The following is a 14492-nucleotide window of genomic DNA, read 5'->3' as shown; positions in this document are numbered from 1 at the left end:
CAAGGAGTGTGACAGATTTCCATAGAATCATGGAATGGTAGAGTTGGAAGGGACTTCAAGGGCCATCGGGTCCAATCCCCTGCTAGTGTAGGCTTTCCTAAATCATCCCAGCTATGTTTATCCAGTTCCTGCTTGAAGATTTCCATTGATGGAGAGCTCACTACTTCCCGTGGTAGTCTGTTCCACTCCCTGACTGCCCTCACTGTCAGAAGGTTTTTCCTAATGTCTAATCTGAATCTCCTTCCTTTAAGTTTCATCACATTTCTTCTTGTACTTCCTTGTGCTAATGAGAATAGGGTAGTTCTCTCTGCACTGTGACTACCTTTCAGATATCTGTAGACCGCTATTAAGTCTCCTCTCAGCCTTCTCTTTTTCAAACTAAACATCCCTACTTCTTTTAGCCGTTCTTCATATGACATGGTTTGCAGATGTTCTACCATCTTGGTGGCTCTTCTCTGGATTTGCTCCAATATATCGATGTCTTTCTTGAATTGGGGTGCTCAGAACGGTACACAGTATTCCAGGTGGGGTCTGACCAGGGCAGAGTATAGGGGAATAATTAGCTCTCTTGATCTAGATTCAGTGATTGTCTTGATACTGTACATCCCAGAATTTTGTTGGCCTTTTTAGCTGCAGCTCCGCATTGTTGGCTCATGCTGAATGTAGGATCTACTATTATGCCCAAGTCCATTTCCCCAGTGCTATCACATAGTTCTATTCCTCCCATACTATATGTGCTTTTTACATTTCTTGTACCCAGATGTAGGACTTTGTATTTGTCCCTGTTAAAAACCATTCTGTTTGCCTCGACCCATTATTCGAGTGTGTGTAGATCCTTTTGAATACGCTCTCTTTCCTCTCTAGTGTTGGCTACTCCTCCTATCTTAGTATCATCTGCAAATTTTATGAGTTTCCCAATAATTTCGTTATTCAGATCATTTATAAAGATATTAAACAGCACTGGCCCCAAAACAGAGCTTTGCGGCACCCTGCTTTTGACTTTTCTCCAGTTTGATGTGTATCCATTTAGTATTACTCGTTGCGCCCGATCATTAAGCTCATCATAAGTTGTGAATCCATCTAACTGATTTTTTTGTAAATTCAAGGTAGCTGATCTGATTTTTCATGAGCGAATCTATGGCGGTAATAAACGTGCTTGTCCATTATAAAACCCACAGTGTGTTTAATCAGCACAAATATTTTCCTGACCATGGGGTAAACAAGTAGTCCATACACAAGCATTGCTAGCAGAATGTCAGGTGGCTATCTTATAATGTGAACGAAGGGTCCCAGTACACAAAAAGAATCGATGATTAACAGATGAAACAATATCATTTATGTGCTGGTATGTTATGTCATTATCCGGTAAGTCTCCTAGTTCGTTGCACTCCTTGCTGTTTTCTTGCTATTACAGCCTATTAATATCTGCATTGCAGCACTTATAACCAAGGATCACTATTTCTATTACCGAGGACCCAACAAAAAGCTCATACAACAAAACAATAAATCCTTCCAAGTACTTTAATGAATGTTCCACCCTCTCTGCACAAGATTTAATAAAAGCTATTGTTAGCACCTAGCTGTGTTATTCCAGAGGCCCTGGACTTCTAAATCATCCCATGGCGCTCCAGAAACAAGACTAATGCTCTAATATTGCCTCTGAAATGTTAATAAATCATATGAACTTGATGACACACATCAAGTAATTTATAAAAGTGTGAAACTGATCAGGCTGCAAAGAAAGGCTGCTCTTCATCAATGCTGGCTGAGTATACGGGAGCAGCGGGGTGTTTGCCTTGGCCGGTGTCAATAACAGATTGCAGAAACCATATCCCCTAATGTGCCAATTTACATACAAATTAACAATGCCAACTACCCTTGCTAGCCTCTGTCAGTATAAGCTTCAGCATACTTATATTTTTTCATTAAAAAATGCTGCTGGTACAAACCTTACATCTTGCTTTTTAGCAAAATAACCGTGCCATCTGATTAAGGCCATGTTATGGCGAGTCTTCCACTCCGAGCCAGGACAGAAAACCAAACATTGCTCCACAAGCAATTCCCTTTCTGGCAGGCTCAAGTTATCAGTTGCTAAAAATCAGCTGATCGCCAGAAATGGAAACCAAAACGACCAGCTGATTGCCCTTAGGACCACGAACAGAAAGGGGTTGTCTGTGCTGCAGACAAGACACAAGGATAGATACCTTGTTTCCCTGAAAATACGCCATGGCATGTTTTTACAACATTTTTGGAAAATGCCTGAAATATGAGCCCTACTCCATAAATAAGCCCTAATTACAGTCAGTGTCGGGGTTAGTGGGAGTCAAACTGCACAATTTCTCAGAACCTCACTCTTAGGGACCATAACAGTTATATTCCAAGATTGAAGGGAACCTGTCACCAGATTTGGTGACTATAAGCTGCAGCCACCACCAGTGGGCTCTTATATATGGCATTCTAACATGCTGTATATAAGAGCCCAGACCGCTGTGTAGAACGTAAAAATCCCTTTATAATACTCACCTAAGGGGGGTGTGGTGCAGACTGGTCTGATGAGTGTCTCCGTTCTCCGGTACTGGCGCCTCCTTTTTTGGCCATCTTTGTCCTCCTTCTGAAGCCTGGGTTCATGACGCATCCTACGTCATCCACACTAGCCGGCATTGAGGTCCCGCGCAGGCGCACTACAATACTTTGATCTGCCTGCTCCGGTACCAGAGAATGGAGACAACCCATTCGACCAGTCTGCACTGCACCGCCCCTTAGGTGAGTATTATAAAGTGATTTCTACATTCTACACAGCAGCCTGGGCTCTTATATACAGCATGTTAGAATGCTGTATACACTGTGTGCAGAATCATTAGACAAGTTGTATTCTAGAGGATTTTTTTTACTATTGATCAACAACTATGTTCTCAATCAACCCAAATGACTCATAAATATCAAAGCTTAATATTTTTGGAAGTTGGAGTTAATTTAGAATTAAACATTTCTGACATGCAAAAACAAAACCCCAAAAAATTAGTGACCAATATAGCCACCTTTTTTTATGATGACACTCAACAGCCTACCATCCATAGATTCTGTCAGTTGCTTGATCTGTTTATGATCAACATTGCATGCAGCAGCCACACAGCCTCCCAGACACTTTTCTGAGAGGTGTACTGTTTTCCCTCCCTGTAGATCTTACATTTTATGAGGAACCACAGGATCTCTATGGGGTTCTGATCAGGTGAACAAGGGGGCCATGTCATTATTTTTTCATCTTTTAGACCTTTACTGGCCAACCACGCTGTGGAGTTAGTTGGATGCATGTGATGGAGCATTGTCCTGCATGAAAATCATGTTTTTTTTTTAATAATACCGATTTATACCTGTACCACTGCTTGAAGAAGTTGTCTTCCAGAAACTGGCAGTAGGTCTGGGAGTTGAGCTTCACTCCATCCTCAACCCGAAAAGGTCCCTCAAGTTCATCTTTGATGATACCAGACCATACCAGTACCCCACTTCCACCTTGCTGGTGTCTGAGTCGGAGTGGAGCTCTCTGCCCTTTACTGATCCAACCTCTGGCCCATCCATCTGTCCCATCAAGAGTCACTCTCATTTCATCAGTCCATAAAACCTTTGAAAAATCAGTCTTAAGATATTTCTTGGACCAGTCTTGATGTTTTATCTTATGTTTCTTGTTCAAAGGTGGTCGTTTTTCAACCTTCCTTACCTTGGCCATGTCCCTGAGTATGGCACACCTTGTGCTTTTTGATACTCCAGTGACGTTGCAGCTCTGAAATATGGCCAAACTGGTGGCAAATGGCATCTTGGCAGCTTTACGCTTGATTTTCCTCAATTCATGGGCAGTTATTTTGCGCCTTTTTTTTACAAAACACGCGTCTTGCGACCCTGTTGGCTATTTGCCATGAAACGCTTGATTGTTCGGTGATCACGCTTCAAAAGTTTGGCAATTTCAAGACTGCTGCATGCCTCTGCAAGACATCTCACAATTTTGGACTTTTCAGAGCCCGTCAAATCTCTCTTCTGACCCATTTTGCCAAAGGAAAGGAAGTTGCCTAATAATTAAGCACACCTTATATAGGGTGTTGATGTCATTACACCACACCCCTTCTCATTACAGAGATGCACCTCATCTGATTTATTTAATTGGTAGTTGGCTCTCAAGCCTATATAGCTTGGAGTAGGACAACATGACTAAAAATTGTCATGTGATCAAAATACTCATTTGCGTAATAATTCTGCACACAGTGTATAAGAGCCCAATGGTGGTGGCCGCAGCTTATAGTCGCCAAATCTGGTGACAGGTTCCCTTTATGATTTTTTAAGGACCTTTGATGACATTATAGTCATGTGACATAATGTAATCGAAGATGTCCTAATTGCAACAGACTAAAACAACTGAATGAACAGGAGATAGGCTGGTATGCAGGACTGGTGTTAGGGGGAAGGGAGAGCAAACTGGGCAATTTCACAGAGCTCCATTCTCCTAAGGGCCCCAAGGTTTATATCCTGAAGATAACACTGCTTCTGGACCTTTGTGTTACATCATGTAATGTGACTAGGTTGTCACCAAAAGGTCTCTAAAGCCCGCTTTACACGCTACAATATATCTTACAATGTGTCGGCGGGGTCACATTGTAAGTGACGCACATCCGGCATTGTAAGGTACATTGCAGTGTGTAACAAATACGTGTGATTGAACGGTAAAACGTTCATCGCACGCACGTCGTCCATTCCTGATGAATTGAACGTCAGATTGTTCATCGTACCTGGGGTAGCACACATTGCAGTGTGTGACACCTGGGAACGATGAACAGATCTTACCTGCGTCCTGCGGCTCCCACCGGTAATGCGGAAGGAAGAAGCTGGACGGGATGTTTACGTCCCGCTCAGCTCCGCCTCTCCGCTTCTATTGGCCGGCTACCGCGTGACATCGATGTGATGCCGAACGTCCCTCCCACTCCAGGAAGTGGACGTTCGCCGCCATCGAGGTCGTATGGACTGGTAAGTACGTGTGACGGGGGTTAATCGTTTGTGCGACACATTCAACAAAATTGAACGTGCCGCACATACGATGGGGGCGGTTACGATCGCATAAAATATCGTATGCAGGATCGTAACATGTAAAGCAGGCTTTAATTGCAGGAATCTAAAGCTGAAGAGGAGACAGGCTGGTGTGTCTGTGTGTGTGTATAGATAGACAGACAAACAGAAAGACAGACATAAAGACAGGCAGACAGGCACACATGTGTTACACACAGAGTTTGGAGAGTTATGTTGATGTTCCAAAATACAATATGACTATATTTAAATGTTGATTTTTGTGTTGAACAACAATCCACATTTGTGCTTGAAGTAAAATAAAATAAGACATCCCATGAAAATAAGCCCTAGCCCATCTTTTGGAGCTAAAATGTAATACAAAATCTTGTCTTATTTTTGAGGAAACACAGATAGAAAGATAGATATTTAAATAGATGGACGGACGGACAGATAGTGATATAGATAGATGGATAGATAGATTCAAGGTTGGCCATTTCTCAAAGGTCTTGTACATATTGTGCATTTTTTTTGCTTTTTTGCTGAGTTTCTGAGTGCAGTTTTGTCACAAAACTGCATACAAATCCTTTTGCCAGCCATGTCAATGACAATCATGAAGTTTTCTGCACGTTACTTTTTTTTCTCCTTGCAGATTTGGTGCAGAAATAAATCTGCAGCATGTCAATTCGTTTCATCGTTTTTGCAGTGTTTTTCCACCACAGAATGCATGGAAAACGCATGCAAAAAATGCACCAAAAACAAGTTAAGATCGTGAGTAGGGCTGCGCGGACCCGGACTGTAAAAGTCTTGATCCATGCGGTGCCGGACCCAAGATTCCGGGTGTTTGATCCAGATCTCGAAAAACTTGAATAAATAAAGGAAAAATAAAGAAAATAAGAATGAAGCAAACGGTTCACACTTACCGAGGCTCCGGCCGGCTGTACGTTGCTCCCACGCTGCTGTACACTGCTCCTGCTGCCTTTCTGTGCCGCTCATTTCATATGCACGACTTTCCTCGCCCACAAGCTGGCCTGGCATCTGTGATTGGCTGCAGTCAGATGCAACCTCAGTCTGTGTGACGCATCTCCCTGCATCCAGTCACCTCTCATCGCGGCTTATTCATTCTGCACTCACAGTGGCCAGCCATGCTGCTCTATGGCTACTTGCTGTGATATCTGGCAGCCGCACACTCCCCAGACACGAGTGTGCAGCTGCATACAACTACATGCAGCCGACTCGATCTTGTTAGGAGAGTGTGTGGCTGCCTGGTGATGCGATGCGAGACTTGAGCAAGTCAAACGGTTGTTGTGAGCGCACTGTAAGGCCAGAGTCACACTTGCGTGAGTCTCGCATCGCATCACCTGGCACGGCCTGACGCTCTCCAGACACAAGCGTGCAGGTGCATAGAAATACAAGCAGGTGTACGCTCCTGTCAGGAGAGTGTGCAGCTGCCGAGTGATGCGATACGATACTTGTGTGAGTCATACGGCTCGTGTGAGCACATTGTAAGGCTGGAGTCACATTTGCGCGAGTCTCGCATCGCATCACCCGGCAGTCGCACACACTCCTGACAGGAGTGGGTCAGCTGCATGTATTTCTATGCAGCTGAACACTCCAATCAGGAGAGTGTGCGGCTGCAGGGTGATGCGATGCGAGACTCATGCAAGTGTGTGACTCCTGCCTTATTTTGACACACAGCCAAGATAAAGCCCGACAGCCGGGGGTTGCAGCCATGGACTTCATCTGTTCTGGTATCAAAATACAGGGGACCATGCACCGATTGTTTTATTAATTCATTTATTTTTATACCACGATACTCGCCCACAGACAGTTGCACTGCTTTCTCCACCCACCGGCCGTCCTGGCGCCTATGATTGGTTGCAGTCAGCTGACACGCTGACACTCAGGATGGGGGTGCATATAACTGCAACCAATTACACGTGTCGGTGGGCAGGGAAAGCAATGAATATTTAATGAGGCTTAATTGTCAGCTTTGGAAGGGAAAGCATGATCTGGAAGTAGCTTGCCGCCAGGACGGAGCTTTGGTGAGTACACCGCGCGTGCTCCTACCCCTATATCCCTTCTACAAACATTTTTAATCTCCGGATTCTGGTTCCCATAGACTTATATGGATACCAGATTCCAGACCAGGTCAAGATTGTTTTTTTTTTAAATTTAGCAGGGACCCGCCGCTACCCGGTTTTCTGCGACTTTGCCCAGCTCTAATCATCAGTCAAAAACATGAGTTTTTTTCTGCCAAGAGATGCAGATTTGGTGCAGAACTTTCTGCAATCAAATACTCAGCATGCACACAGAGCCGAAAGGGTGCTTTACACGCTGCGGCAACGCTAACGATATATCGTCGGGGCCACGTCGTTAGTGACGCACATCCAGCGCCGTTAGCGACATCGCAGCGTGTGACACCAAGGAGCGACGATCAACGAGCGCAAAAACGTGAAAATCGTTGCTCGTTAACACGTTGCTCCTTTCTTTAATATCGTTGCTGTTGCAGGTATGATGTTGTTCGGCATTCCTGCGGCATCACACATCGCTATGTGTGACACCATAGGAACGACGAACATCTCCTTACCTGCGTCCACCGGCAATGAGGAAGTAAGGAGGTGGGCGGCATGTTCCGGCCGCTCATCTCCACCCCTCCTCGGCTATTGGATGGCTGCTGTGTGACGTCGCTGTGATGCCGCACGAACCGCCCCCTTGGAAAGGAGGTGGATCGCCGGCCAGAGCGACGTCGCAGGGAAGGTAAGTCCGTGTGACGAGTGAAAGTGGTGTTGTGCGCCACGGGCAGCGATTTGCCCGTGACGCACAACCGACGAGGGCGGGTACACTCGCTAGCGATATCGCAGCATGTAAAGTACCCTTAAAGGTTTGCAATCTCCCCATGAAAAATGCACTTTTCAGCAAAATCAACTGATTGCCAAGAGCAGAGTATGTAGAAAAAAGATTCTGGTCTTTGTGAGCGCTAGTAATAGATCTTTGGTCTTTGATCTTTTAAGAAATTTGGCTTTATTATTAATAACATAAAGCTCTTGTATTAACACAACGCATTTCAGCAAGATACACTTGCCATCCTCAGGTGTAACAAGAGCACTTCACACACATTAAATTTATAGATAAAATAAAACAACCCCACAAGTGAGACTCATGGGTGTGTCATACAATCAGGTTATTTAACCCTTTAAATGCTAAAACTTTTATAATGGATTAAAAGTCGGATAAAAACTTATAAAAAAACATATAAAAAAACCACATGGGACATTATCATTAAAAATCGATATCTATACAACCATTTCATAAATAAATAAATAAATAGTTGGGATTAAATTCATTAAAATAGAATTTACCACTTATAATTTTAGGAAGGGCGCACAACCTAACCAGGTGAGCAATGCTATAATATAAATATACAGAAATCACTCCACGGGTGCTTCTCATATGCGCTATATTTTTATCTCTACAAAGAGCAGAGTATGGGTACATAAAGGGAATTGGTCACCAGCTTTTGCCATTAATTCTGAGAGGACCATAATGTAGGGGCAGATATCCTGATTCCTGTGATGGGTCACTTACTGGGCTGAGTTGGGTTTTTGTCAATAAAATCAGTGATTTACGAGCAGTAGATTATCACTATAGGATTAGTTGTTTTGTAACATAAAGTCATCCTACTCAGTGATTGGCAGCTTTCTGCCTATGCAGTGTATACATAGAAAGCTGCCAATTTGTGGTGGGGTAGTGTTATAAAGAGTTAAGCATTCAGAGATATGGCAGATCTGCAGTAGATAAAACACATTTTATCAAAATTGTACCAAGCAAACCAGCAAGTGCCACATCGCTGGAATCAGGATCTCTGTCCCTATATCATGCTGCTCTCTGATTACATATCAAAAACCTGGTGGCAGATTCCCTATTAGGATATCTTAGAGCTAGCCCTCTCGTGGACCCAACGTATCCATGCATTACACTGAACTGCTCATGATAGCAGTTTGTAGTATATTACTGAATCCAATAGTTGTTAAATGGAATCTGTCAGCAGGTTTTTGGTTCCTTATATGAGAGCAGCATGATGTAGGCAAAGAGATCCTGAATCCAATGATGTATCACTTAGATAAGGCAGCTGTTCTGACACAATCAGAAATTTTAGCTTTAGCCATCTAGCCTAGTTGGGAGTTGTCTCGCCCACACCAGGCTCTCAATAGAGATTGCACCTTGACATTGAAGTGTCAATCACAACAGGTGGCATACTGCACTTCTCTCCAGGTAAGTTTCTAGTCCTGTAATGATAAGTGTCCTGCTGTTTAAACAAACATAGCAAATAAACAAAAGATTGAACTGTAACAAATCGGGCATGCCTGAACTTTCTGTGTTAACCCTTGCAGAATGCTGGCTTGAGCTTAAGGGGGCTTTACACGCTGCGACATCGCTAATGCGAACTCGTTGGGGTCACGGAATTGGTGACTCACATCCGGCCGCATTAGCGATGCCGTTGCGTGTGACACCTATGAGCGATTTTGCATCATCGCAAAACCGTGCAAAATCGCTCATCGGTGACATGGGGGTCCATTCCCAAATATCGTTACTGCAGCAGTAACGAAGTTGTTCCTCGTTCCTGTGGCAGCACACATCGCTCCGTGTGACACCGCAGGAACGAGGAACCTCTCCTCACCTGCCTCCCGGCCGCTATGCGGAAGGAAGGAGGTGGGCGGGATGTTACGTCCCGCGCATCTCCGCCCCTCCGCTTCTATTGGGCGGCGGACGTCGCTGTGACGCTGAACGAACCGCCCCCTTAGAAAGGAGGCGGTTCACCAGTCACAGCGACGTCGCCTGGCAGGTAAGTAGTGTGCCCATGTCGCACAACAGATGGGGGCAGGTACCCACGCTAGTGATATCGGTACCGATATCGCAGCGTGTAAAGCGGCCTTTACTTAGCAAAAACCTGCTGACAGATTCCCTTTAATCTCATTTATCCAACCAGAAAGGTGCACAGGTCCAAACTAATTTATACTTTTTGTATAGGATCCTGTCTGAAGTATAAGAACAGTAACAATATTATATGATAGAAATTTTATACTTGATACTTTTTCTTATTACTCATTGTGGTACTTTTGGAACTAAAACTTATAATATATACAAACTTTAAGCTGCCCGGCAGCACTAACTATAGTCTGTACTGTGCACGAAAAATCACAGCCAATACAGCTCATTGGCTTCAAGCAGATAAAAATGTATCCATCAGATTAAGCAAAAGGTCATTCAGCAGAGAATATCTGTAAAAGCTGCATGCGGCTCCAGTCGATCTGTTATTTCACAAAGGTTAAAAATGATAGATTAACATATGCGACTTTGAATCTTGGTATTTTACCATTTACATTAAACAAGCAATGAAAGATAATTCTTACATTATAAAGAGAGTTTTCTAGGTATAAAGTTTCTTATGCCTATTGGTCTGTTTTACGTAAAAATAATAAACTCATGAACTACCAAAAACAAGAAGATATTATTATAATTATTAAAGGGAACCTGTCACCAGGTTTTTCCCTTATGAGCTGCAGCCACCACCAGTGAGCTCTTATACAGTGTGTCCACGCATATCCTGTCTACCGCCATTAACTTGAGAACGGTGGCAGCTATAGGCATAGAAGTGGTGTCTAGGTATAGTAAAGTAGCCATGCGCTACGCAATGAAACCACCTATAGTGCCACCTGGTGGAAACCAACGGAGTTAGCATTTTTATCTCGAAAACGGAACGAGATAGAGAAAAAAGTGAATTACAAAGTTGTAGGGCATCATCAATTCAATACGAATCTACACCTTGCATACAGAAATGCTATGATTAGAACGTGTAAAACTCACAAGGCTGCGGACGTGAAGCTATACCTCATGGAGACTTTCCTACAAGTCATTGGGTATGGTGCCTGTGTGGAGTGGCCTCCACGCTCACCTTACCCCATTGGACTTCTTACTGTGAGGTCACATCAAACAGCAGGTGTATGCGACCCCTCCACCACCATTACAGGACCTACGATGACGTATCACAGATGCTTGTGCAAATGTGTCACCTACCATATTGCACAACGTGCAGCAAGATACAGTATGCTGTCCGGAGTTCAGATGTGCATTGCACTGACGGTGGCCACTTTGAGCATAGAAGTTAAATGAGCGCCATATGCGTGACCAGCATTCAATGTTTTGGGGGGGTCATGGGTTTCATATCATAGCATTTGGGTATGCAAGGTGTCGATTCGTATTTAATTGATGATGCCCTACAATTTTCTAATTCACTTTTTTCTCTATCTCGTTCCGATTCTCTTTAAATCCATGCTTTATATAATGCATAATATTGTATAATACATAATATTATGTTGTCCTTAATAGCAGCCGATAGACTAAATCATGGCAATTCCAATGTCAATTATCTGTCTTTTCAACCAGATCTTTCTCTCCCTGGTCATTGTCACATATCAGATAAGTGGATGCAATATACTATATTCACACTGAAGTAAACTAAACAGAGGTGCAGAATCTATTGCACCCCTAGACCTCACACGGAGAGGCTTGGACTTTGCTGCAGGGAAGCAGCAGTTATGTGAAAACAGGATTGGTAGACAGCAGGAAGGAAAATGAGGTGGCAGGAGGCAGGAGGCACGCTGGGGCAGAAAAGTGAATGAAGTAACAGCTGTACAATATTTCCAGATTGTTATTTCATAATCAGCATAAAACATGTATAATTGAACTGTATAGAGGTGGTCCCACGAGTGAATTGTTGGGTTCTTCACTTAGAAGTAGGTAACAGTCAGAAAACGAGTCATGGAGTCCCCAGAAATAGCACCTGTCATCAGGATTTCATACCCCAACTAATGACATGTACAAAAAAGTTGATTTAATGCCAAAGAAATTATTACTTTTCTTTTAGAAATCTGTTTTTGCTGCTTTAGAGTAATCCATGAAATTCTATGCTAATGAGCTGCAAGTGCAGTGGGTGGGCCTTGCACGTACAGCTCTCCTGCCTCCCTGCCTTCTGTCTTTAGACCACTGACGTTTCAGTAACTGGTCAGTCAGAGACAGGCAGCGGGCATAAAAAAGGCAGGGAAGCAGGAGCGCTGAAGGTACAGAGCCCACCTACTGCACTTACAGCCCATTAACATGCAATTTCACCTATGGATTTTTCTAAAACAGAAAAAACATCTAGAAGAAAGGTAAGGATTTAATGTAGATCTGTCAGTATATTCTCTTGACTCTGCTCTCTCCTTCAAGCCACACATCCAAGCCCTCTTCACTTTGTGCCGACTACACCTCAAAAATATCTTCCGGATTTGTGCATTCCTTAACCAAGAATCAGCAAAAACATTAGTACATGCCCTCACCATCTCCCGTCTCGACTACTGCAACCTTCTGCTCTCTGGCCTCCCTTCCAACACTCTTGCACCCCTCCAATCTATTTTAAACTCTGCAGCTTGATTAATCCACCTGTCCCTTCGCTATTCCCTGGCCTCGCCACTCTGTCAATCTCCTCACTGGCTTCCCATTGCCCAAAGACTCCAGTTCAAAACACTAACCATGACCTACAAAGCCATCCACAATCTGTCTCCTCCATACATCTCTGACCTAGTCTCCCGGTACCTACCTGCACGCAACCTCCGATCCTCACAAGATCTCCTTCTCTACTCCCCTCTTATCGCCTCTTTCCAAAACCGCATACAGGATATCAGGCTCTCAACTACCATGGAAAGCTTCAAAAGGAACCTAAAGACCCATCTCTTCCAACAACCCTACAACCTGCAGTAACCCTCAGTCCACTACACCACTGCGCAACCAACGCTGTCCTCACCTACTGTACCCTCATCTATCCCCTGTAGACTCTGAGCCCTCACGGGCAGTGTCCTCTCTCCTCTTGTACCAGTCTATTTTTGTATTGTTAATGATTGTTGTACTTGTTTTTTTATGTATACCCTTTTCACTTGTAAAGTACCATGGAATAAATAGCGCTATAATAATAATAATCTAAGGGCAGAGACTTTAATTCCAGGGATATGTCACTTACTGGGCTGGGTGCTATAGTTTCAATACAATCAGAGTTTTATTAAAAGATTATCACTACAAAACTAGGTCTCAAATGCAAGCCAGTCAAGCTAATCTATGTAACCCCGCTCCTACCACTGATTGGCAGCTTGCTGATAATTTAGTCACCAAAGGGGCTGCCAATCAGGGATGTGGGCGGGGTTATGCACAGCTCAGCATTCTGACCACTGGCTACATCAACAGCAAAGAAAACAGGGATTCTATCACAGGCAGTCCAGCAAATAACACATCCCTGGATTCAGACTCCCTGCCCCTACTACATGGTGCTCTCAGATTACATAGCACCTGGTGAAGGATTCCCTTTCATCGGCATAAAGCACCTTTACATACATGCCCTTACTTTAGGGAATTGAATCCTGATGACAGGTTCTTTTTAAAGAAGGTTTTCAATTTTATTACAAACTTAATATTCATAAATAAAGAATAAATATTAGATTACACTTTAAACTTCTGTGAGGACAGGGTCAATAGTTTTGCAAATTCCAGAACTACACAGGTACCCTAATTTCACAAATATTAACTTAACAACAAAAAAAGTAAATACAAAACAACGCAATACAACCTGCCGTTTTCAGAAGGCCTTTATTTAGGGATATATTTCTCTCACACATTTCTAGGAGATCTTCACCAACATCTACAAGAGAAAAATAAAAACATTTCAACAATTAATATATTTTTTTATTAATGTGTATAGTAAACTACAGTCATATGAAAAAGTTTGGGCACCCCTATTAATGTTAACCTTTTTTCTTTATAAAAATTTGGGTTTTTGCAACAGCTTTTTCAGTTTCATATATCTAATAACTGATGGACTGAGTAACATTTCTGGATTGAAATGAGGTTTATTGTACTAACAGAAAATGTGCAATACGCATTTAAACTAAATTTGACAGGTGCAAAAGTATGGGCACTGTGAGGTAGCAGCGTTGCTTGGGCAAAAACGTGAGGCAGTGAGGCAGCAGCGTGTTCACACCAACAGTCTATTTATTGTTGCAGCATAAATAGATCCAATTTCCCACTGTCAAAGTCTCTTCCGGATCACAGCCGGTGCATATAGACAAATTATTTGCATCAAAAAGTCTTGTTACCTTAGGACCCCGTTAACCGCAGGGATCTGTGTAAGGTTCTCCTAGGCTCACACTCTTGGCCTGTGTTCACTCCACACAGAGCCAGCCCAGCTCACACAGCATGTGTTAGCTTCACCAAGCCTGGCTCTCAACTGAGACACACCCTGCTGTGCTCTGCATGATTTAAACGAAAATGCCGGACATGAGGATTGCTACAAAACCTGGACTGGGAGGAGGGATCTGTCTCCCTGTTACCCTTTGTGCTATACTCCCAGTAATAGCTAT

At 43.4% G+C, this 14492-nt stretch overlaps 1 protein-coding gene across 1 annotated transcript in view; it reads right to left on the bottom strand.

Annotated features, from left to right (window-relative positions):
• The window catches only part of METTL22 (methyltransferase 22, Kin17 lysine), a 285223-nt gene that overhangs the window by 121736 nt on the left and 148995 nt on the right, over positions 1-14492 (bottom strand). Inside the window, exon 6 of the mRNA XM_075317898.1 lies at positions 13703-13774. Within this exon, the coding sequence (XP_075174013.1) occupies positions 13703-13774 (72 nt within the window). The remainder of the gene's footprint in view (positions 1-13702; positions 13775-14492) is intronic.

Source organism: Anomaloglossus baeobatrachus, chromosome 7 (assembly GCF_048569485.1).
Source record: "Anomaloglossus baeobatrachus isolate aAnoBae1 chromosome 7, aAnoBae1.hap1, whole genome shotgun sequence".
Lineage (NCBI taxonomy): Eukaryota > Metazoa > Chordata > Amphibia > Anura > Aromobatidae > Anomaloglossus > Anomaloglossus baeobatrachus.
The sequence above is the reverse complement of the archived record's forward strand: the minus strand, read 5'-3'. Positions and strand labels throughout refer to the sequence as shown.